Below are 23,112 nucleotides of genomic sequence, written 5' to 3' on the forward strand. Positions count from 1 at the left end.
GAATGCCAAACGTTCAAAGTCCCACTAAATATGTATTTGCTTCTTCTTTGTTCTTAATAGAGCTGAAAGACCGTGTTTTTGCTTACATCTATTTCAAGGCATTTGTAGATGATTTGTTAAATGCTACAGAAATAGTCTAAAAGATTAAAACAAAAATGAATTTCTAAACTGCTAACGAATTATCTGAGAAAATTGTATATTTGAAAAAAAAAGAAGGTAACAAAAATAATGGGGAATACAAGGAACTGTACACTACACTCGCCGCATATTGACGTATATTTGTATTCGGCGTTCCATACCACATAAGTGATTTTTTTTATGAGATATTGTCCGGGAACTGCCAGGTACCGGTAACCGATCACCAGATTTATGGGAAACCGGTCAATCGTGCAGTTGGCATGTGGGACGTAGTGTTGTAAAAGCTTCGTCTCGTGGTTGGGGCATCGCTTTCAAGATTTGCAGTATTCGAGCCGAGCTTTCAATGTTATGGTACTCGTGTGCTTTGACAAGAAATTGTCATTGCTCCAATACAGGATTTCAAATGAGTGCCCGCAAGGGCAGAATAGTTCTGGTTAATTAGCCAATTTCGCCACAATTGCGTTATTAGAGCGGTATGAACCGAATTTTTTAACTGTTGCTCTCCATAATCGTATGCTGTTGGACACACTTCTTATCCGTACCCAAAGTTACGTTGAAGGTGCATTCTTGAAGTTTTTCCCCACTGCCAATTTAAAATTCCATCATTCTGTCCCCGTTTACCAGATGTCTACAACATAATAATGTTACTTCAGGAGCACGTACAGTGAACAAGTATTTCTCAACGTGATAATTAATCTTCCTTTTCTATCACCCTTTCTTCTTTTTCTTCTCTTTACTACCTTCATCTAGAATTAAATCGCCTCCTTTGTTATATGACTGGCAACTTTCATGAAAAAAAATCATGTGTATTTTTTCCAATAGCTTCTCTATCTTTCAGTTTAAGTCTGAGTTCACAATGCAGTTTTCTTGCAGCAAAATGATTCACATCAAAACTCTATGTATCAGGCCAGCTTACGTCTACTCGCTGAAGTTGAGACACCATGCAAACATTTTCCTTTCAGTGACATGTTTCAGCGACGACATTTTATGTACCCTCACGTTCACTTTTTAGGTTGGGACCCATACTGTCACAATGCAGGAAGTGAAAGCTCCGCTCCAGGTCAACCTTTGTTTATTTAAAAATTCGTTTAGTACAATTCTAAACATACGAGCTGACCCGTGCACGTCCATTGGGACTGAGAACTCGATATTTGTCACGCATGGAAAGTCGTTTAAGGTTTGCAATCTATCAGTGACACAACTATGGGGGCGGGGGGCCAAAGGTCGATCTGGAACTATTTTTTCGGGGAGGCCAGAATGTTTCCTACAAAGTGATGGCGGCCACAAAAGTAAGGAAATTTGTTCGTGTGACCTTTACAGCATCGCAGGCCGGGCAGCCTTTTAGGGGCGCGTATAGGCACTTTTGTAGGTTACAGGCCAGTAATCATCTACCGAAAGCTGCTTGCGCAAGCCAAATCACGATTTGTATGCACTTAAGTTCTCTACGAAATAGAGTATTTTGTGGCCCACGAACTTGAACTTTTGTGGAAAACACAGGTTCAGTCGGGCAAAGAGAATAACAGCCTGCGTCTGAGTGAGATTTGGAAGAAATCGGTGCCAGAAAAAAACGGTCTATTTTTCTAGAAGTGTAGGCATGGATATTTCAAATTGGCGAGGGGTTTCACGGCTGCATTTTAGAGGTGACCTCCCGTGGAAATATCTTCAAAAGTCATCAGTTAATAAATGGAAAATTGAGAAGAAAATGAAAAATCATTAACTGGGCTTTAATTTGACGTGCGTTTCGAATGCCTGAGAAAGTGAGTATTTTTCCTGATTTGTTGAAGTTCGGGTATTTATTACTGTTGGCTATGGCAGTTTGTTTACTGGCCTGCAACCATTAATTAAGGAATGGCATGTACGAAGTGATACCCATTGATCTCCAAGCCTGGATAGGACATTGCGTCAAAAACGCGTCCCGCGTGTTTTCAGGAGGGTAATTAACGAACGTTGGAAATTTTGTTGTGTGCACTTTCAAACGGAGATTTCAAAACTGCTGGTTATAGTTACTGTACGTCAGTCGTCAGATTTTAAAGAAAAACTGAATTCTGCCCCCGGCATAGATAAATTTGAGGTGTGCGCAGCAGAGAATGGTCGGAGATCGATGGCAAAAGCAAGTTTGGAAGAAGGAGCGCTGTAATGCTTGACTTTAAGCCTACACGTAGGTCGGGACCGTCTTAAATATTATTTATCGGCAAAAGTGATTTTAAAAACTTAATTAATTTGTTATTTATTGTCCCATGATTTCACTGGAAAAATCTCCCAGAAAGCCATGATTTGTGTTTGTGAGATCTGCAGACATGTTGAACCTAAACAGTGTGACAGACAATGTAATATGAGTGACGGAATATTCATCTTTAGGGCAGAGATGAAACTAAAGCGAAAGACAGAGAGCTGACGTTTCCGTCGAGTGAAGTAACAAACAAGGAAAGAAACTTTGTCTAAATTATACAATTTTTCGTTCTCAGTTAACTCTGACTTTTTTCTTTTCGGAAAGTAGTTGTTAAATGTAAATCTTTTTAGTCAAGTTGGGAACTCAATTTTTTTAGAATCTGATTTATGAGTGTTTGTGGTAAAAGTGGCACCAACTTGATTAGTTTGGCTCACATTCAAAGCTCTGCTCATTTTCTGCTCACAGAAAAGATTCTCACACTTATCGGTTTTCAGTAAATTTATTATGAATGAATTTCAGTACATTGTTTCCTGTGAGTGTGTAAAATTAAAATTAAGACTTTTTGTTGTTTATTTTATTCCGTTTATTGATAACGTTTTGCAGTGTTGGCTCATTCAAATCAGACGGAAAAACGCATGGACAGTTTGAACATCATAATGTAAACCTGTTGGTCTTGGTGGAACTTTAATGTTACACACTCAACAAATCGCGATTGCACCGACCCAAAGTGAAAACATTGCCCGAGCAACTTGAATACCGTAGACAACACGTGTGAAAAATAATAAAAACCAAAACCAAAACAAACACAACACAGACACACAAAAACAGGTTAATCATTATCGCTTTCGAGTGGGTTATTTAAAAAGAAAATGGTCAGTTAATTCCAGAAATGATATTCTTGCATTACAAAAAAATTCTCCATAATAAATTTTGACTAAATGCACAGCATACAGCGTCACATTACCCTCCTGAAACGCAGCGCGCCTTCATCGTTCGGCCGCGCATTTTGTACACACACACAATGGGCGATGTCCTATCCAATGATCAACGGTGATACCTGCTGGGGCGCATCCATGTTTTTGCACAAACCTTTGGACAATTCGAAATTTTGTACGACATTTTTACGGCTATTTGCATATCTGCATCTGTATTCTGAAACGATACGTCAACAAAGCCGACACGCAAACAACGCACAATACGCGCGTTTCATAAAAGTGCGCCTCCAAGATAGAGTTTGCAACGCTCGGGCCAACCACAACGCGCGAAATCTGTCTACCCTTTCCAAAAAAGGCCGTGTCCAAAACGGGCTACGGCTAGGTCTATTGTCTACGCGTCTCCACATACAGTGTATTTCCAATGGAGGAAGGACCTAGACGTAGGTCTAGACAACACATTCGGACGCAGCCAAACGCCCATTGGGTCGACAGATTTCGCGCATTGTGATTGGTCAACGCGTTGCAAACTCTTGTAGGTGCCCTATTGTGAATTGCCCGTATTAGTAATGAGCGTTTCATTATTTGTGTTCTGTGCCAAAAAAACGCAAACGCGTAGGCCTACGTGTATGCGCTGCACATGAATTTCGCCGTGACTTGTTTTTTAATCAGATATTATTGGTACCCGATGCGCACGACAGCCGGTTCTCCAGTAGACAGACTTGAATCAAGTCGAACTTACGTTGCTCTTCCCTAGTCAGCCATCCAATTCAGCCGGTACGCACTACACGGTCGTCGCGCTTGGCCCAGCAGCGCAACTCCCATAACCCTTATAAGGCGCCTCATTTGATAGCGTTTATTGTACAACGTGTGTCATACGTCACCAGTCAGTAAGTCCGACTTGACGGATGAGCCAATCGGAGCCCCCGTCGGTGATATGTAGTTACTCATAATTGTATATGAACGACATGATCTTGCTTAATTAATGTATGCAGAATTTCCACCAATCAAAGTAGTCAGACTTGTAGACTCGTTCATTATAATGCATGTATAAACGACGTAAAAACAAGCCCGGCAATGTGATTGGCTGCTACCACTTTTGGTAAATGAGCCCATTCGCTGTGTACAAATGGTTGGCAGATTCGTCAAATCGGGATTTCTGAACTGAATTCGTAGTAATAAGTGGACCACAAGAGGGCGCGAAGCAAGCAAAGGCGTGCGGTCTCGATGTTTATCCGAAGCAGAAACGAAGACGTCACGGGGATCAGACTTCAGTCAAGTCCAGATTTGTAGATTTTGCTGGACTAAGTTTGTCCTCTTTGCTTATTCATTTATGTTTTATGTGCATGACAATAAAAAAACATCAATCCCTTTCTCAGAACTGATACTGCTTGCCCTGAAGAAGGTACTCAGTTACCGAAAGCTCGGCAATTACATATTTCAGAGCACTGATTATATTCTTGTCAATATTTTAATAGTCAAGTCTAGTTCTCCAGAGTCGTCAACTCACTCAACACTGACTGAATTAGGGGAACGACTCTTCAGTCTAGCTGGACTTATTCATCGAAAGACAGCCATCGAAAAGACATGCATCAGAAATCGGACGACCTTGCTCAAATGTTAGGGAAAGAATCGTTCTAAAATAATTAGCTATGGATGTAAATATGTGCCATTGCTCTGTACTTGTGGGTCTTATTCAAAAGATGCGCTGATGTTCGTGTATGCTGTACATCCGCGTTGCATGTAGAATCCAATATTCGATATTCGTTCTGTCTGATTTCGAATGTTCTAGAAGCACACTCATGGGTTCAAAATGTCTGCGCCAGGACGGCGTCAAATTTTCTCCGCGCGGTGAATGAGAACTTGGCGCTATAGCTCTATGAACGTAACACATCAACCCTTAATCTACTCTGTCCTTCGCTAAGCAGAGTTGATAGAGGGGATGGAAAATAGACACTCGGCGTTGGGAAGAAGACTGTGCACTTTGACAAGGCTAAGGGAAAATAACGACAGTGTGTGAATTTGTTTTTGGCTTTTAATACAGACTCTACAAGGTAAATTCATGCCCGAGTAACAACCTAATACGAAAAATTAGTGTGTGAAACGCATATATGGGCACCCTGTAAGGCAAGGGTATACAGCTGGAAAAGCTCCCCCTAATTCGGTAGGCGGAATGCACCTTCGCCGGTTGGAAATAAATGCCCCATACTTTGCTGTCAAAATGGATGCAACCCAGTTAGTTCTTGAAGTCCTTACCGAAAACCTCATCTCCCTGAACATAGAAAGTTAATACGTTGGCCTTCGCGCATTCGTTGATGGCGTCAGCTGGACAGATATTGATTGCTTATACAATCCATATTGGCACTAGGAGTTTTTATAACCATAGGTGGTGGCCCCTACAACTCGGAAATAGCACTGCCTTGCGGTGTTGTCCGTTTGTTTGAATTATCTTTTATCACTAAACTTAATATGTGTTTAATTAAGGATTTAACAAGATATTCGAAATGCGTATGTGTTTAAGTGGGATGCCTTGAACTGAGGGTTGCTCCAATCAATTTGTTTTAATACAAACGTTCAAAGTGCACTTTTGTGCCACGATCTCAGTGAACCTTATTTTCACTTTTAGTTTGGCTATTTCAAAGGGTTTATTTTACATGTTTGGGTTTTATGTTAATGAGCATATTCATAACCAAAACTGTGATGTCATCCCAAGAAGATAGTCTCAGTGTTGGCTTGTTCACTGAAAAGTCCTGCATTTTTATCGATTTTGCTGGACTAAATTTTCTTTGCTGATTCATTGTTTTTTATGTGCATGACAATAAGCAAGCATCAAACCTTTTCTCAGAAATTTTTATAATATGTAAATTTGGGGGTTCACAATTCGAACAGAAAGAGTCTTCCCTGGATGACATCACAGTAACAGCACCCTCAGTTGTCCAGGAAGCATGGATAATTTTAAGCGTTTTAAACGGGGCACTTTTCAATGCATTTCAGCAGATAGGAATGTAAAAGAGAGTACTATGTTGCGGGAAAGTTGTGTCAAAGAAAAAAATCATTGCAACTGCACTTTAAGCAAAATATTCCAAGAGTACAGGAAAATTACTGTCCCTGTTTTTAAATGAACATAATACATGTATATCGCTCTGCTAAACACTTTGTGCTGATCTAAGATAAATCTTGTTTGTCCACGTCTACAAGGTCCTCCCTGACCTGCTGACCTTGAATAAAGGTCAGAGATCAGCTAGCCAATACTTGTAACTGGGCACTCCAATGGATAAAGACATAGAATTCCACATTGTATCTATGTGTAAAACGTCTCATACACTACACACTTTAAACACTTTTGAGTGCGTGCAATAATTACTTCATGAAAAAATAGTGCCTAATCATAGTAATCATTGTACCGTATACGGTTCTTTCAGGAAAAGAGTGTTTCGCTTGCTTGCTTGACTGTCATCGTTGACTCGTCAAAGTAGAGGGTCAGCGACTGGAAGGAGCTCTTTCTTCTCATTCCCTTCTTACGATCTTCAAGTGTGGGAGACACTGGTGCATTTTCCTCGACAGCATCTAGGGGAGAATCCTCCGGGACATCAACGAGGGATGATGTCCCAGAAGATGCAGAGCGATACCCTATCTTGCGGAGGACTCCGGTCCACGATCCCTCCTCTTCTTCTCCAAAGACGTCACCGTCGACGATCGACTCACGCCTGGCTCGAGCGTAGTCCTTGTACTTGGCCAGCAGACTCTGGAACCGCTTGACGGTTTCCTGGTGTTTGCGAAGTACTACCTCGGCGAAGTCGGTGACGATGTCCCAGGTTTTCTTAATAATCTCCTCGGAGTAATACCAATTGGACGGGGTGAATCGGATGGCGTACTTCCCTTTAAGGGAGGTTGGAACCATGTGAGCCTCACCAGATTGGTTGATTCGTTGCAGTAGAAATTCTGTCAAATTGTTCTCCCCCTGTGAACAGTAATTAATTAAAATCTTTGGCTGTAACATAGGCTACGCTTGTACTCGGAAACACGACAAAATCTTTCTTGGTTGTTGTGTGAAAATGCCGCAAAATCATGAAGACTTGCAACGTTTTCCTCATAGTTCGGAAATCAAGACAATCTCCGCATCACTGGATGATACACTATACTTACGGGGAATCAGCTTCATACCTTTAGCCTAAAGCAAACGAGGCCAAACTTCACAGTGCCGACAACCTCGAACCTGTCATCCGCCAGCACCCAAGACTCAAACAACTTGGCTAAGGCAACGTGCTGTGATACAATATTAATCTTCATCAGTGAAATCATGTTAGTTGAAGCATTTGTTATTTGTTTGACACCTAACAGCCCCTATATATGAAAAAATAAATAAGAAAGGATTGTTTGCCATAAACATAGAACGGGATTTTCAATCACCAAGTGAGAACATTGGCTCAGACAATTGTTTGAAGGTAAATTCTGCAAGTTTATTTTTAAAAAGAGCGACCAAACAAAACTTGAAACCTTAAATTTAAAACATACGTCCAGATAAGCTTTACACAGACTCTTCAAAAATAGATATAAACGAAGTTTTTCAACAAGTTTTTACTACAGTTATTAAAAGCAAATTTGAACAAAACAATCTGTCGATTGACTAACCGATCTAATGTAAGCTTGTAGTCCTTCCACGCCGTACAACCTGATGACAAACCACAGTTTCAAAGACCGGAATCGGCGGCTCAGAGGGATGGTCCAGTTCTGTCCAAGTTGGAATGGCATTTACTAATCAAAAATGAGCACTTGAAAAGATGACATTCGAACAACTTCTTATTGCGCAAAGGTAGTTTTAATACAGCAACAGAAGGAATAAAACAGTAAACAAAAGAACTGCACGAGGATTACGTGAGATCACGTGACCTCTTTAAAGTCACCTTCCAGATGGTTTTGTTTTGTTACCCTGTAATCAAGCAAGTGCTTCTCTTGTTCAGCTTCCATGTAGTAGATGCGGTTGATAGACAGTGCCTCAACTAGCAAGTATTTGTTCCTCACCCTGTAAAATTGTAAAATGCCATTGCTCAAATTACATACTTTTGGTAAACACTTTTTCATAAACTAGTACATCATGAAGCCCCTGATTATTCAGCAAGAGGTCAAAATTGTTGGTTGCAAGATAGTCGCGGGCAGGTATAAGTGGATTTTGCTGCTTGAGATTGCAGCTATTCATCAGTGTTAGAATTAGATTTGGTGACAAACTTATCGCAGATTGAAGAAAAGACCAATTGCCAGAGGTCGGTATTTGTCTCTAACTAATTTCCCGGGCTAGAAAACCATTAACTTAGCACGACATCGCTTTGAGATGTCATCGGGGTCAAGACAGATCGTATAAAGTATGTTTAGCCTATATGGACTCGTAGAGATTAGCGAAGATAAAAGAAACTGGAGAATATTCACCACATGACTGAGCAGTCTAGGCCGACGTGCATCCACTTAATAGGATTATAGTTGAATGACGATACATACTGGAACAAAATGGTAATTAATAGTAAAGTATATTTGAGTGACATGTCGGATATTCGTTTGCACTCTCTTCTAGCTTCTTCATTTGCTCACTGTCAAGAAGCTAAGACACTCATCATTACAGTCAGGCTAAGCATGGGCGTCGTCAGGATTTCCCCACGAGGGAGTACATTCACCACATGGAGACAATTTTCCAGAAAAAGATTCCTCTGATAATTGAAATGGATGTGAACTTTTCTCGAAACTAAGTTCTGCAGGCGAGGGTGTAAGGGTACAAAGGATGTATACCACGCTGAGAATACGCAGTCTAGCCATTTGGCGTGTTTGTAGGTATGACGCCAATGTGTGAATGCCATGTCATTGTTGTTATGGAATATCTTTAAAAAAAAAGCACGGGCTTCCGCTCCTCTGTAAACGTACAATATCACGTGGCAAACCGCTCTTTGTTACTGCTTTCCGCCACCAAGGGCATGCATAAATGGGTATTTAAATCCCACAGTATGAAGTTTAATTTGATTAACACAGTGGTCGATGATTGCGCGGAAGTATGACATTCGTGCATGCGCTGACATGAATGAATGTGCATACCATTTGGAGTATGCAACATGTTACTGATGCAGAAAGTCGCCATTGAAGCGTAACATTTCATACGTGTTACCTGGAACCCATTGAGTAGATACTTGAACTCCGGACAGATGAGTGCGTTGCCAGCATAGGCTCCGTCCACGTGAAGCCACAGGTCCTTCTCAGCGCAGACTTGGCCAATCTCCTCGATGTTATCCACAGCTGCGCTGCTTGTTGTTCCCATGGTAGCACAGACCTTGTACGATACAATCAAGCTGCCAATCAAAGTCCAAATTTATCCCTGGAAATTTTTTTAAATCCACAGACAAAGGCAGCATGTGACATTTTGCTGTTACATGACAAGGCTTTTTACGATTGGTACTGACCCAATTTACCATTTCTGGCAGGCAGTAGGACGGATGGTTAGAAGATTGGGACATGAGCATCGAATATTTCATTTGTCCCCGATTTCTTTCCTCCAGAATGGGAATTGTAAGTCTATTATTATTGATACAAAAACAATGTTATCAAAAATTGTTGTTGTCGTTTTAAAAGTATGCATATAATGTATGCCAATTAGACTCATTATTCCATTGTTTTTTATACTTAAAAGCTTTCGCATGACCCAGTATCCTTCCAGAATAGTTTTTCAAACTATCCCTGGAGGAATATAAACTATTGCGTCCTTTTTCTCGGTGAAGTATGTCAATAGAGGTACGGGTGAAGCAGCCTCTACATGTGAAAAGGATGATTTTACTCACGAAGAAGGGAACCAGTCCACTTGCTATATCTTTCTGCACGATAAATAAAAAGAGGTAACAACTGTGATATTTATCGTGAAGTACAACTCACACAAAACAATTTACTGCAAGTTAATTCCTTTTACTTTAGGTCGATGACCTGTACTGTTATTATACTAGCTTTACATTTTTCAATACTTTTTTGACCGAAATAGTTTTATATACAAAAATATTCAACAAAAACAGCATCTGAAATCACTCGATACTGGATAGACAGTTTTAAAACTCAATTTCAGCCATTTTAATTCTTTGAGCCATTTTTGTAAAACGTCTATTCAGCCGTGTGGAATCACGTAATTTTCCCAACCATAACAACTCAAAAATAAATTTGCAGTCGCCGTGACTATGTCTAATATTTTGGAGCAGTTGGAGATATCGGTTCTACGTGTTCAATTAACAATATAGCTTTATAGCGCAAGATAATTTCAACTCATGATATACCGCATGTACAATTCATAAAACTGAAGCCTGTCTTGAAACGATGCTGAGGTTTGGAAGGACAAACTCACAGTAGGCCTACTGCGTTTACACACTCCACCCAGTGTACCTTTCAAGCCTTACCTCCACTGCTTCGCGCAGAGTCTCCCCTCGGAGAGCGAACTCGTCGTCGGTCGGTAAAATGTGTCTTTTCACAAAGGCAATATTGGCCGCCTTCTCCACCGATGAATGGGCCTGATAAGAAAACAGAGTGTCTTCAGACTTTTGGATAGGCGTGTTTAGGATGAGGCAAGAACGAAGATAGACATTTCGGGTTGCGTTCTTCACGATGTTTGTATGTGGCGTCTCTCTCTTGCCATTTCGGCTTGTTTAGATTTAGACGGCTTCAGCGGCTTTGACAATTTTCATTATTATATTTCATCCTGTTCCTAGCTGTGCATTTATACTGTCTTATCTCTGAATAGAACACATTGTGCCGTAACGATATGGAAAAATCCCCATAACATCATCTTGCAGGATTACGAATTTATTCCATCATTTTGACCAGCCTATCCACAGTCAAAACTTAGTGGCAGGGTATTTGGAGGCAACGCCAGAAAGGAACTCTCATGCAATGGGTTATTGTACCTCTTCTGAGAAATAAGCCACCAGCTTAGATAGCAGGATGCACTCATCTTCATCTGGTTGTGTCTCCTTCATAGCGTTAATTGTCTTTGTTCTGGCAGCAAACAGACACACGAGAGTGCACTCACTGGATGAAGTCTAACAGATGAAAAGAAAATAATGAAAATGAAACAATAAAAGCATTAAATTAGATAATTCAATGAAATCAATTCTGCGTGCATTTCTAACATGGGAAAGGTTGTGGCAAAACTACAATCTGGATCCGAGTTCTCCTTTCTTTACTGCGGGAAGTCCACATTTAAAGTTTGGGAGAAGGGGGTTGAAGGAAAATATAACAATTCAAAGAAAATATAGTTCTCCGAGGATAATTGTCCGTGTTTTCCGATGATTGAAAGGATGCACTACTGAAAGATATATTACAAAACAAAATCGCAAGAATAAACGAATGATTTGAAGATAATTTTTGAATAAACTTTAAAAACTGAACGTTATTTCAGTCTTGAACTTACTGAAAGCAATCCCCACGCCAATAGCAAAAGTGTTTGAACAATCTTTCTTCCGTTGCCCCAGTGCTGATACTGCTGCGTACCTTACTAACCCCCATTATTTTGCTCATCTGGATCTACCCCATCTGGATTTTGAGTTACCTTTGCGAACCAGTCATGTTCCGGGCAACGTCAGGAATAAACCCCTGACCGTACCTTGCCTTGTCTCACAGCAAATCATTATAACCAGCCATTGCATCGTAATATGATGCTCAGCAGTTTCTCAGTCCTTCCACATGGTTAACGGCCCTTCCGGTGTGTTTGGACGTCTCTTGTGGGCCATGCAATATTTTTGAGGTTGTCGTAATTAATTTCTTTGCCATTCGTGTAGGCCTAATTAATTATCTTGGAAACAGACGGAGGCACTCCAAAGTGATTTAAACACATTTACAATGAAATGATAGAGCACATTGTGGAAAAAACATTAACTGGGCTGGGCAAATGCATTAAGAACGGTAAGCGACTTTCATACTTTCTGGCCTGTGAACTACGAATTCCTCCATGCATCCTCAAGTCGATGTGGTACTGTTTGTTATATTCACACCCATCACACGTCCCTCCTGTCTCATTCCTGATACCAAATAGACCGCGCCTATCCTTACCTGAATGACCCCTCCCCCTTTACACCCTTCGGTGTACGGTAGCAGTTCTTTGGGTAGACCCATCATGCGGCCAACCCAGTCAACCATGACCGTCTCCAACTCTGTCATGACAGGGGAGGCAATCTTTTCCGGGAGTAAAATCAAAATCAAATTGTTGTAAGTATAATTTTGTCAAGACATCCCCCGCCAACACAAAGGCATGGGACTGATGTGTAAAGTACTCGCCTCTCACCACTGTGCTACTGGATACAAGTACCAGGCCGAGCCTTTACGTGCGTAGATAAGAGTTGTGTAATGTAGTCTTGTGTTATCACGCTTGGTTCTCCTGTTTTCTTCCCTCCGCAGACATTCACACTTAGGCCTAAGATCTCTGGATCTGCTCTGTTGGCAGATTTTAGTTATTCTTAGGTCTTCGGTTCGACCACGTTTTAGTTTAATGTCTTCTGTTTTGTGCAGCGCATTTGAAATGAATGTATGAATTTGTGCATTATTAATTTTCATTTTTCAATATTATAGTCAGGATCCTCGCAGTTGCTTGTAATACATTAAACAAGTAAAATATCGCTGTGACGTTACTTTGTTTTGATTAGGTAATGAAATTAATGTTCTCACCCAGGTAAAACTGATACTGCCCAGCCCGGCTGCCAGGAACTCGGCTAGCATGGAGGGGTAGGAGTTACCGCCTGGGAAGTAGGCGTGGAAATGTGGATGCTGCCAGTGGGTCATCTAACCAGGTAAATCAAGTCAAATCACAGGTTTTATTTTCGTAAAACTATGAATCCGACACCGTGGTGTAGCTCTATGGTATTACGTAATGGCGACAGTCGTGAAGTACATAGTACAAATGTGTTTCCTAATTCGGTAGCGAGTGGGAGTTCGGTAAGCTAACCAATCCAAGGGACTTACAACATGTACACCCTTAGCAGTGGCGTATAGCTGAGGGGAAGAGAGGTACGCACCCCCAAATACATTTTAGACAAGCGCCACATAAGAAGATTCTGTTGGGTCCCCCACCCAACCTCGCTTTCCGATTTTACAGAAATAAGGGTGACTGACAAAGAGCAAAGACACAAAAAGTTCTCCTTAAGTTTTCAGCACGGATGCTGGGTAACCCAGATTCGCATCAACCCCCAAGTGAAAAGGACCGTGTTTGCCATGAGATAAACCTAGAACGACAATAGTGCAGTCGGTATACTCCGCAAAACTGCAAGGAAATCGCCAAAAAAATGCTCAGTGTTATGTAGTCCTCCAATAATTCAACCTTGCTCCCTGTTCTCTGTGGGGCCCAAGCTTTTGGCTCCGCCCTGGTTTATGACATTTTCACAATTGTTTGTCAAACGTAGGCCGGGTTCAAACAGGCTTCTGGACGACAGATTTATAATTTTTTGCACCAAAGAGTGACGGCATTTTGATGTTTACCTGGGCCATGAACGTTCAACCTTCACCACATCAAGGTTCCACCTTGGCGATATGCATATTCCACGGTGCTTGATATCGTGATATGAACGTTCCACTGTACGTTCAACCTTGGCCATTATCTACCATGAACGGTGCTTGATATCGATGTTGCATCGTCATTATGTTGTCGTCATTTTAAAACCATACGTCTTCGCAGTATTCGATTGTAGACCTTGTGCTACGATGATTCTTCGCAAAGTCAACCATGGACATGCATTGAATTTTGAATGAACTACGTTGTCCTCGTTCGAGCGATCAACAGTATATAGGAATTAATGTATATAATCGTGTACATACTCGTGTATAGAATCGTGTATATAATAATTTTTGATACTCCGTTCAAAATGAGCAAATGAGTAAAAGGAATATCGCCCAATTAGGATGAAAAAATACACGTCGCGTTTCTTTCTTACAAGTTCTGAAACTGCCGCAGTATTTCTGTCACATCACGAATGTAAATTTAGCGACTTGACGTGAAAGTCGGGTATCTACCAACTGTTATTCACATCATGCGAACTTTGTAATCAGCGTTGTACCGGCTATGCACTTGAAGAAGGCTCGGAAGTTTTATAATTATGTTGCATTAATTACAACTCTTAGTGCAGTTTCGTTAGTGCAATTACTGAGTGAGCATTCGGGACGAGCCTTGTGTGGGGCTCTGTGTTTTTTAGATAAGAACGTCACATGGCCGATACTGCTTTGGCAAAGATCAACAATTGAACCTTCACTATTCAACGTTCATCATTCACTGTTCATCACTGACGTCGCTAACGTAAATGTGACGAACTTGAAAGGCAGATACGTATGCCCAGCCACCATTTGCATCACTAATGAATTATATTCAGCCAACTTTTTTCCAGAGAAATTTCCAGAGCGGTTTATTTATTTTTTTGTTTCAACTGAGTACCGGTCCCCCACCGATCCCTTTTCTACCCCCATGCATGCATCGATTTCAACCGTGGAGGTAGAAATAGACCTCTGTGGTTCAACCGTGTTTGGAGCCCCTTTGTGCTTGCTCTGTGCTTGAAGCACGTATAGGCCAAGGTCATATGTAATTAGCTGGGTCTGAGCTCCGCCCACTAGCACGGCCAACGTACGGGACGTTCAGGACACCGGTCAAGCAGCAGGATGTGCTGAGCGATATCCAACCAGCATGGCAATGAAACGTTCACATCGCAATATCAAGTACCGTACGACACGCACCGTATCGATATCCCGAAGGGGAAGGTTGACCCATGATATGGGCCATGGTCAAAGTTAACACCAAAATGTCACCGTGCTTTCGTACACATAGGTATGTGTGTTGTTGAGTCTTCAAATGGGGGATGATCTTGGAGCTCACCAACCATGGACAATTGAAAAGTGTGACAGAGGAGGGGCGCTGCTTGTTACACTTGCCTATTAACTACCATACGTAACAAAAAATGTTCGCAGAACCTAAAATTCTCAAAGTAAAAAACAATAGTTTGAAAAACTATAGAACCACGTCGGTAAGTTGCTTTGTTACAGTGGCGTACATTTGTGCTGTGGGTGGGAGATTGCTGAGGCAACTTGCCCGTCTATGGTAATTTACTAAGCGCAGGGAGGCCGAGTCTCTTATACCACGTGACACTAGTGGGCTACGTTCATGATACTACCAGATACACTACTAGAAACTTAATCAAAACTATTTATGGCTTTAAAACTTATTCTGGTATTTTGAGTAATATATATTTTGGTTATTGGGGAGTCCAAAAAAATTCTTCACCGTAAACTTCCAAGTTAATTGTTTATCTCATCGCCAAAAGTGTGGGGGTGATTCAATACCCTGTTCCCCGTTCAAAAAGTAGGCCGGGCCTCACCCTTCCCCACGGAATTTACGCTTATGTTTAAATGTTTTCGAGCAAGTTTAAGGCGAGCAAGTAGATTGCCCTCACATTTTGATTTTCATATAGTAAACGCTATACGCTTCAACGGTTGGTGCATTTTTTAAGTTTGCGTCATCTATTTCAGTGGTTCCAATTGGTTGAAGACTGTGATAATCAAAGAGATTCAGATACAACTTACAAGTTGTGTAATGTAAAAATACGTTTGAGGCAAAAACTTCATTGGAAGAGGCTTTTATTATCATTATTTAGTCGACCGCAACTAAACAAAACGCAAAACTAGAGTAAACTATTTACGGAAAAATGAAATGAAGGAACTGTTAAAGTACGAATACAGCAGAGATTTAATTTAAAAAAAATAGAAGAACCTTGTGTATGAGGGGAGCATATCCAGGTGTGAGAAAATAAATAAGCATCGCAGCTACTCCCCTTTAAAAATATTAGACAAGAAAAGTCAAGTACTCTGTGGGTCAAGAACAACCAAGGTAAACTAAATTATATATTGTTGCTCGGAAGCGGGTCATCCATATGACATAACCAACAAAATATAACACGGAAACAGAGAGACTAAAAACGACCAATCAAGTCGCGCACCTGCATGCAGGATAAATCGGGTAGACAAAGTAATTCAGGCAGGATTTAAGCAAATATCTTTAAGATGTCAGCTACTTTGTTGACTTACTCCAGGCAGTATCTTGTCGTATACGTCTTTCATCACGTCCTCCCATGCCTCAGGTTGCTGAGGAGCGTTTGCGGGAAGCAACTTGTGTAGATAGCCAGGCTTCACGGAGGGTAACACGGGGCGGTCCCTAACACCTTTCAGGTAATCTACGATAAAATCGGCCATCTCATTGGCTGCACGACGGAACGCGTCCCCGTCCATACTGCAATCCATCCTAGCTGTGTTCTGAATAACTTGAACTTGAAAACTCAGCTGAAAGATTTTGTTGAACGTTATCGTGTCAAATGACCTTATCCTGAGAGGCAAACACTGATATAGCGACCGAACTGCAAAAACTTAGGTCTCAAGGCTGGCACGTCAATCACCGATGGCACGCCAAATGCTCAAATTTGCATCATATGGGTAATTTGCTTATTCTCTGTTTGCAGTAGCGCCGCGAGACTGTGTCCAGACTTGAAAATGGGCAGTTTATTTAAATCAGAGTGGCATTCACGGTAATTCAAGATAATTTGCAAAATCCTCAAAGCAAACAAACGGTGGCGTAAATATGTGCCGAAAATGGGGACGGGGCGGGGATGACTTGCCCGGCCATGAAATTTGAAAAACGGGGGGGGGGGGAATGACACCATGACTTTAATGGTCGATGTTCATGATACCGATGTACATCTGTATTGTGCATTTAGAATGGTATATTTATGGCTTCTTAAAAATTGTTTTCCTTTTTTTGAGTAGTGCTGAATGCCCTTCAGTGTGTGTGTGGGGGGTGATTCAATAGTCCCCTCCCCTCAAAAAGTGTGGAGGTGATATATCCCCACCATTTACGCCCATGACCGCAAAGATTTCAGAAAATTGGTCATTCCTCCCCAAAAAACAGTAGTCTGGAATGAATCTGCAAACTGAATACCGAAGAAGACAATATTTCTGAAGTAACATGCAGTGGGGAAACGTCTTGAAATATCAGCTATTTAATACATTCTCCCATTAATGGGGTATGTAGTTACAATAGGCGTTCCATCGCACGGATTTTTTTCCTCGTGTGATAATCAACGCCAGTTTTTATTTGTGAGCGTAGATCACTAAAATACTGTCAGTGATCATGTGGGATGTGAGCATGGGTTGAACTAGAACAATCGAACTGGACATAGTTATGGTGCTGTCGTCTACATGACTGGTCGTCAGTGCGACATTGTTCTCAAGACCTGAAATTCTCCAAATAGTATCGGTTCAAGTCAGCCTTTAAGGTTAATACGGTACTTGTGTCCTTCTGCAAACTTGTTGTTTCACCTCACCAAAGAGTGAATGTGGACTTTTGAGGACAGAGATGTGTAAATGTCGTATCTAAAATGTTGGTACTCAAACTGAACTCCAGGATCAAGCAGCTGTATGGGGTGTGCTTCAACATCCGTTCACTGTTTGCCCACGTTTTGTTGGACGTACTAAGCCTACTGTTCGGACTGCATCTTATTTGTCTCTGCTGGAAAAAACTCCAGTGGAACATGGGCAGAAGCAGCAGAAATTTTTTCAGAAGTCTTTTCTGGATTCGCTGTTGTCGATGCTATGGATAGGCCTATAACAAATAGCGCCCTCTTTGACACTATTTGTTCACCTGCGAGATGCAAGATGATGAATGCGAGATGCAAGATGATCAATTCGCTCGTCGCCCAGCTATCACCCGAACAGAGCGCAGGATGGGAAGGGCTGATGGCCTTGCACAGATTTTAGTGGAGGAAATAAGTCACACACGGGGTCACAACTAACGACGCACAGAGCATTGTGGGTAAATTTCTGCCAGGCGCGTGAGCTTGCCCAATGCGTTACTCAAGCGGCGGTTGTCATTCGATGTTTGTTCTTTTTCTTCCTCATTGCTGAATATATTCTCACTGCGCTTTATTCGTTTATCCAAAATTGATTAAGATAACCAATGATTTAAAATAATATCGCCAGAAGACACGTGATCACTGATAATAAGAAGATAAATTACCACACTTTGATTGTTTCAAGGCCGTGTTTTTATCATACAGCCGACTCTTTGCCCGTGCCAAGGCATTGCCATTGGCGAACCAAAAGGTTGAATAACGCTTCACTAAGTGTCAACCTCGCGGTCACAGGTCGTGCACGATGTAGCCAATCACAGTGCAAAGCCATCAGCGAGGTTGATCGATTAATTAATTAATACACTGAGCTTGGTCATTAGTGTGAATTAAAAAAAAAGTATGATTGTGAGATGATTTTGAGCAGTTTCTGGCCAATACTTAATTTCGTAACGATACACTAAGTAGAACACTTCGAGGTAATGACTACCTGTAGTTATACCGTCTTCAGGGTCGTTGCATAACTGAGCTAACTTTAAAATCACCAACTTGCCAAATGTTGTCAGCAAGATGAGGAATGCTTCCTTGCCATTGAGGACACTGCTTAAAATCTCCAGTGTCACTGTGACACGCTCTTCTGACAACTGTGTCTTTTCTCAGTGACCCAATGGGTGAATCCAGGACCAAGTTTTCGGTTGGGGGCTTTATTTCAGGGGAGCCAAAAAAATTGGATTTTTTTTATGTAACCTTTTGTTGTCTGTCTAAGGGTAAGGGTAATTTTTGGGGCTGTAACACTGGAAATGAAATAGACAAAAAAAATCTCCTTCCATCATTTTGCAAAAGATTTGGCACTTTCGTTGAGGGGGGCATTGCCCTCGTCCCCCCCCCCATCTGGCCGTGCTCTGACTCCATTTGCAAATGCTGCGTTTTATACATGTAGTTCAAAGATCGATCGACAACCAATATGAATGTGCCTCCAGTGACCAGAACACTTGCTACACACGGTTGCTTACATTTATCCCCATTGGAATATAAACCAGTCAGAATGATTACATAGAATTTGCCCGTGATGCTCATATGTCGTGTACGAAACTGAAACCGAATTTCCAAGTCGGTAATGAGATGGTCGATCATCTGCAAATCGGGGACGAGGCAATCAAAGTTCCCATGCAGATGTCATTGTATTAGTGTGTAGAAAAAAACCTGAATCGATTACCGACTTGCTACCAAGTGTAGGTAAGCTGTAGTCTTGCGTCAGCGGTACATGCGCCGTGTCAGAGTGCACAATCATTGCACTGACGGTACAGTGATTCACCAACACAGGCGACCTCTACCCACTCCTTTGTCGACCTGTCCTGCTAGTGGTTAAGTGCATCAATTCAAGCCCCATTGGAAAAAGTGTAAAATCAGGGTTGTTCAGGGCTCCATAACATACAAGCCGACATCAATGACGTTTCTCGAACAAAAACTAAATTATTGTTTTTTTTCCTTACTTTTTCCATTTCTTATCAATTTTTGGAGGGTTAACAAACCACATTTTAATTATTCACGCAAAACAACCCTGAAAACTACTTGTTCTGCATGCAGCCATTTTTCAAATTATGGTGTCCCTCTACTTTCTCGGGCATTTGGGACCATTTTTCAACCTTATTTTTGTCAACAATTAGCCTGGAAAGTGTTCCCGATGGTGTTTCTGGAAATGAAGATTCTCAGAAGCTCGTGCAGAAATATAGCACTTGAATTACTGTGCTGCACCTAATATGGTTCCTAGATCTCCTTCGATTCAAGGGTCCAGTGTCGCCCAATGTCACGTGACAAAAACGTAGAAATTCCTCCCTTTTCCTTAAACATCCAAAACATCCGAAAACGTTCTCGTCAACATTCGAATAGTATCGTTAGTGGTCGAACATTTTCGGCCGTTTATGTACTGATCAGCAGCTTTGTATAAGTAAGACACGTTTAAAAGTACACAGTCATGTCATAATTGATGCCCGGTGGTGACTTAAAATGAAGCTTTCGTTGGCTCGTGTTTTGAATTTAAAGATAAATGCCGCCCCACAACTGTGGCACAGCCAAGTGACCAACATGCCCAACAACGCGACATTCTAAAATGTTTCTTTGGGCAATCCAGCAGGTCTGGCTAAATGGTGTTCAGTTGTATTTTGTCTGTCTCAATGCTAACAATTTCTTTGTCTTGTGTACTTTGTGCCATTGTGTATTATGTAAGTACATCCCGAAAAATGAAATAAATCAAACGAAATGGCTTCCAGCCGAGACCACAGACGTCATTATTTTATCTGACGTTCGTGGCCAAAATAGGGCTTCCTTGGTGACCCCTGACATGTAACGCGATGTACTGCATTTAGCCATAGACGTACTGTACAGTATATACCTGACCTAAGATTTTATAAACAGTCGTCAGGGGTACAGTCCACTAATTCAAGCTCCATTGAAAACTGTGTAAAATCAGCACTGTTCAGAGCCCAATAGCATGCATGCCAACATCCCCGAGATTTCTGAAACACAAATGAAATTCTTGTCTAGTCACTTATCTTTCAATTTCTTTTCAATTTTTTTGTGGGTTAACCAATTACATTTTTAATTATTCCCACAAAACAAAAGCACCCCCCAGAAAGTGATTTTTCCGAAGTCTGATTGCAGCCATTTTTCAAGTGGCAACTCTCAACTTTCTCGGGCAGTTAGGACCATTTTTCAACCATAGTTTTTAGCCATTCTGCTCTCATATGAAGGCTCAAAGACCCAGGGAGTTGATCCCGGCAACGATTTACACAATCTCACCATTTTGGGGGCCAAACAAGCTCCTTTTTCAAAAGATACTGTGGGGTTACTTTTAATGCTAATGAGCTGGCCAGAAATTTTCACTTGAATTAGCGGTCTGCACCTTCAGGGGTGCAGTGTCCCAATTCAAGGAAAATTCTCCGCCAGGCCGAGGCGTACAAAAAGTACCCCCAGAGATTGTTTCGAAAAGAGGGGCCAAGAAATGGTGGGATTGTGTCAGTGTGGCCCAGGATCATCTCTGTAGATTCAGGGGCACCCATCTGGGGGCAAAGCAGACAAAAATGGGATTGAAAATTAGTCAGAAGAGCCCCAGGAAGGTGAGGGATGTCATTTGAAAAATGGCCGCTGGGAGGGCTTGGCAACATTCACTTTTAGGGGGGTGAGTTTGTTTTGGGCAGATAATTAAAAAATTCATTGGTTAACCTACTAAAAATTGAAAATCAAATGAAATCTGAAGGACCGAACAACACATTGTTTTTTGTTTGAGAGGCCTCAGGGACTTCAGTTGCCTGCCATGGGGCTCCAAACTTGGTTGATTTTACACCATTTTCAATGGAGTTTGAATTGGTTCAGTGCACCCTCAGGAATCGTCAGATCAGGGAACCAGACTATGCTGCACCCGCAACTTGCGTATGGAGGGCGCCCCCTTTGGTGAATAGCTGAGCGATATTATGCCCTTGCACCCTGCAACAACAGCGCACCGCTAGCTGGCTAGGTTATCTTCGGGTGCACGGCACCGCTTACACAGTTGGCTTTTCACCCACATGAACACTGTTAAATCTCTCTGATTGAAGAATCGAGACCAGGCCTTATCAAGGGTTCTTGCAAAACCAAGGCGGTATTTTCAGTGATACCAAGGTACTTCATTTCGTTAACTGGGGCACATTTCTCCAAGCAAACAGCAAAGAACAGAGCTCCATATGCTCCTAGTTCTCCATCTAATGTCGATTGCATGAACCAAGTCTATCGTACCGAATCTTGACCTTGTCAGCGTTGCCGGTGCATGCTGTGCGAACGGTTTGCACGACGATCAGTGCGCACGCGAGCAGATTCCCTTCATTCAGCAGAACTCGAACCAGATCATTGTTGAAGGCTAAAAATTATGCTGTCTGCCGTTCGTGTTCCATCACACCGCAAGACCCGCAGTGTAGATACGTACCATTCTACTCTCCTACCGACAAGTGGGTGTGCGTGTAAAATTGTACCTGCAGTCATGGCAGTCGGTCTGTGCATGGTCTCTGTGTGTGACTGATTCTCTGCTTGTCGAACTAGTGTACATGTAGATAATTATCAGCGGACACGTGTCTGTACGCCCTGAGGGAGGCTCCAATGAAGTTCTGACGCTGATCGTTGGTGAGTAAGGTGCATAATTTATATGATGGTGATGCGCTCATCAGCCTACAGAGTATTGACAAATGGCAGTACAGATACTGAACCATCTAGATCTTGATCGCCACAAACTTGAACAGGTAAGTCACTTTCTCTGGACACGTATGGTCTCTGGTAATCGTAACTTGAGTAGGCCTACATAACTTAATTTTTCCAGCCAGGATATATGGATACAAGTAAGAGAAGTTTATGAGTGCAATGATAAGAATATGGCCGGTGAGGTATCATCGGAGCCAACTTTGTCACCTTGAAATTATTCTTTTCAATTGCTTTATACAGTGCGGAAAAATCCTGGAATTGAACTTACTAGCCGTAAATTTTGGTAAAGGTATTGTATAAAAAGGAACTTCAGACAACAGTGATGCCACACGTAATTGGACTACAAAGCACTGGCGTGATGCTCGTGCAATACCTTTCCTTGCAACTTGAAGTTATAATTCTATGGTTTGAGCATGTGGTTACGTATTTACATACATGATCAAAACCAGTGGCAATTTAATTTTTGGGTGCCTTGAAGGTCTCTTTGTAGATATCTGATAGTACAAACTCTTTAGCAGGACAATCGATGCCAGCAAAAGAAATACCTTTGATACTCTGAGCAGCTTCGCTTTTAAAACCCAGGTGACGTGCTTATGACTAGGAGGAATGGATAAATTCTTCGACATTTATGAAAAATAATAAACCCCATCAGTCTGCACAACCGCAGACCCCGAATTATGGCGAATATAGTTTCGTATATTATTGAGAAAAGTGCCGTACCATTGCATCCATCTCCCTCATTCATTTCTAATGCATAAAAATAACT

At 41.6% G+C, this 23,112-nt stretch overlaps 2 protein-coding genes across 4 annotated transcripts in view; one reads left to right on the forward strand and one right to left on the reverse strand.

Moving 5' to 3' along the window:
- LOC110977006 (uncharacterized) overlaps positions 1 to 23,112 on the forward strand; it is a 52,329-nt gene that overhangs the window by 24,077 nt on the left and 5,140 nt on the right. The window contains exons 5-6 of one of the 3 annotated variants that reach the window (XM_022230768.2): positions 12,920 to 13,037; positions 16,362 to 22,387. In XM_022230768.2, coding sequence (XP_022086460.2) covers positions 22,334 to 22,387 — 54 coding nt within the window. In that variant the 5' untranslated portion in view covers positions 12,920 to 13,037; positions 16,362 to 22,333. Of the gene's footprint in view, positions 1 to 12,919; positions 13,038 to 16,361; positions 22,388 to 23,112 lie in introns of those variants that run through there. The other 2 variants (XM_022230769.2, XM_087133724.1) reach the window with 2 other exon arrangements.
- On the reverse strand, positions 5,171 to 16,509 carry LOC110976951 (aromatic-L-amino-acid decarboxylase-like). Its single transcript, XM_022230686.2, has 12 exons — positions 16,309 to 16,509; positions 12,916 to 13,029; positions 12,304 to 12,426; positions 11,160 to 11,294; positions 10,656 to 10,766; positions 10,056 to 10,088; positions 9,389 to 9,550; positions 8,665 to 8,732; positions 8,170 to 8,263; positions 7,873 to 7,971; positions 7,405 to 7,506; positions 5,171 to 7,201 (listed from the first exon to the last, which is right to left on the reverse strand). The coding sequence occupies exons 1-12, from the start codon at positions 16,507 to 16,509 to the stop codon at positions 6,659 to 6,661; spliced, it is 1,785 nt and encodes a 594-aa protein (XP_022086378.2). The 3' UTR covers positions 5,171 to 6,658.

The sequence above is a fragment of the Acanthaster planci genome, linkage group LG02, assembly GCF_054643075.1.
Source record: "Acanthaster planci isolate LZ-2023a linkage group LG02, COTS_SCS, whole genome shotgun sequence".
Taxonomy (NCBI): domain Eukaryota; kingdom Metazoa; phylum Echinodermata; class Asteroidea; order Valvatida; family Acanthasteridae; genus Acanthaster; species Acanthaster planci.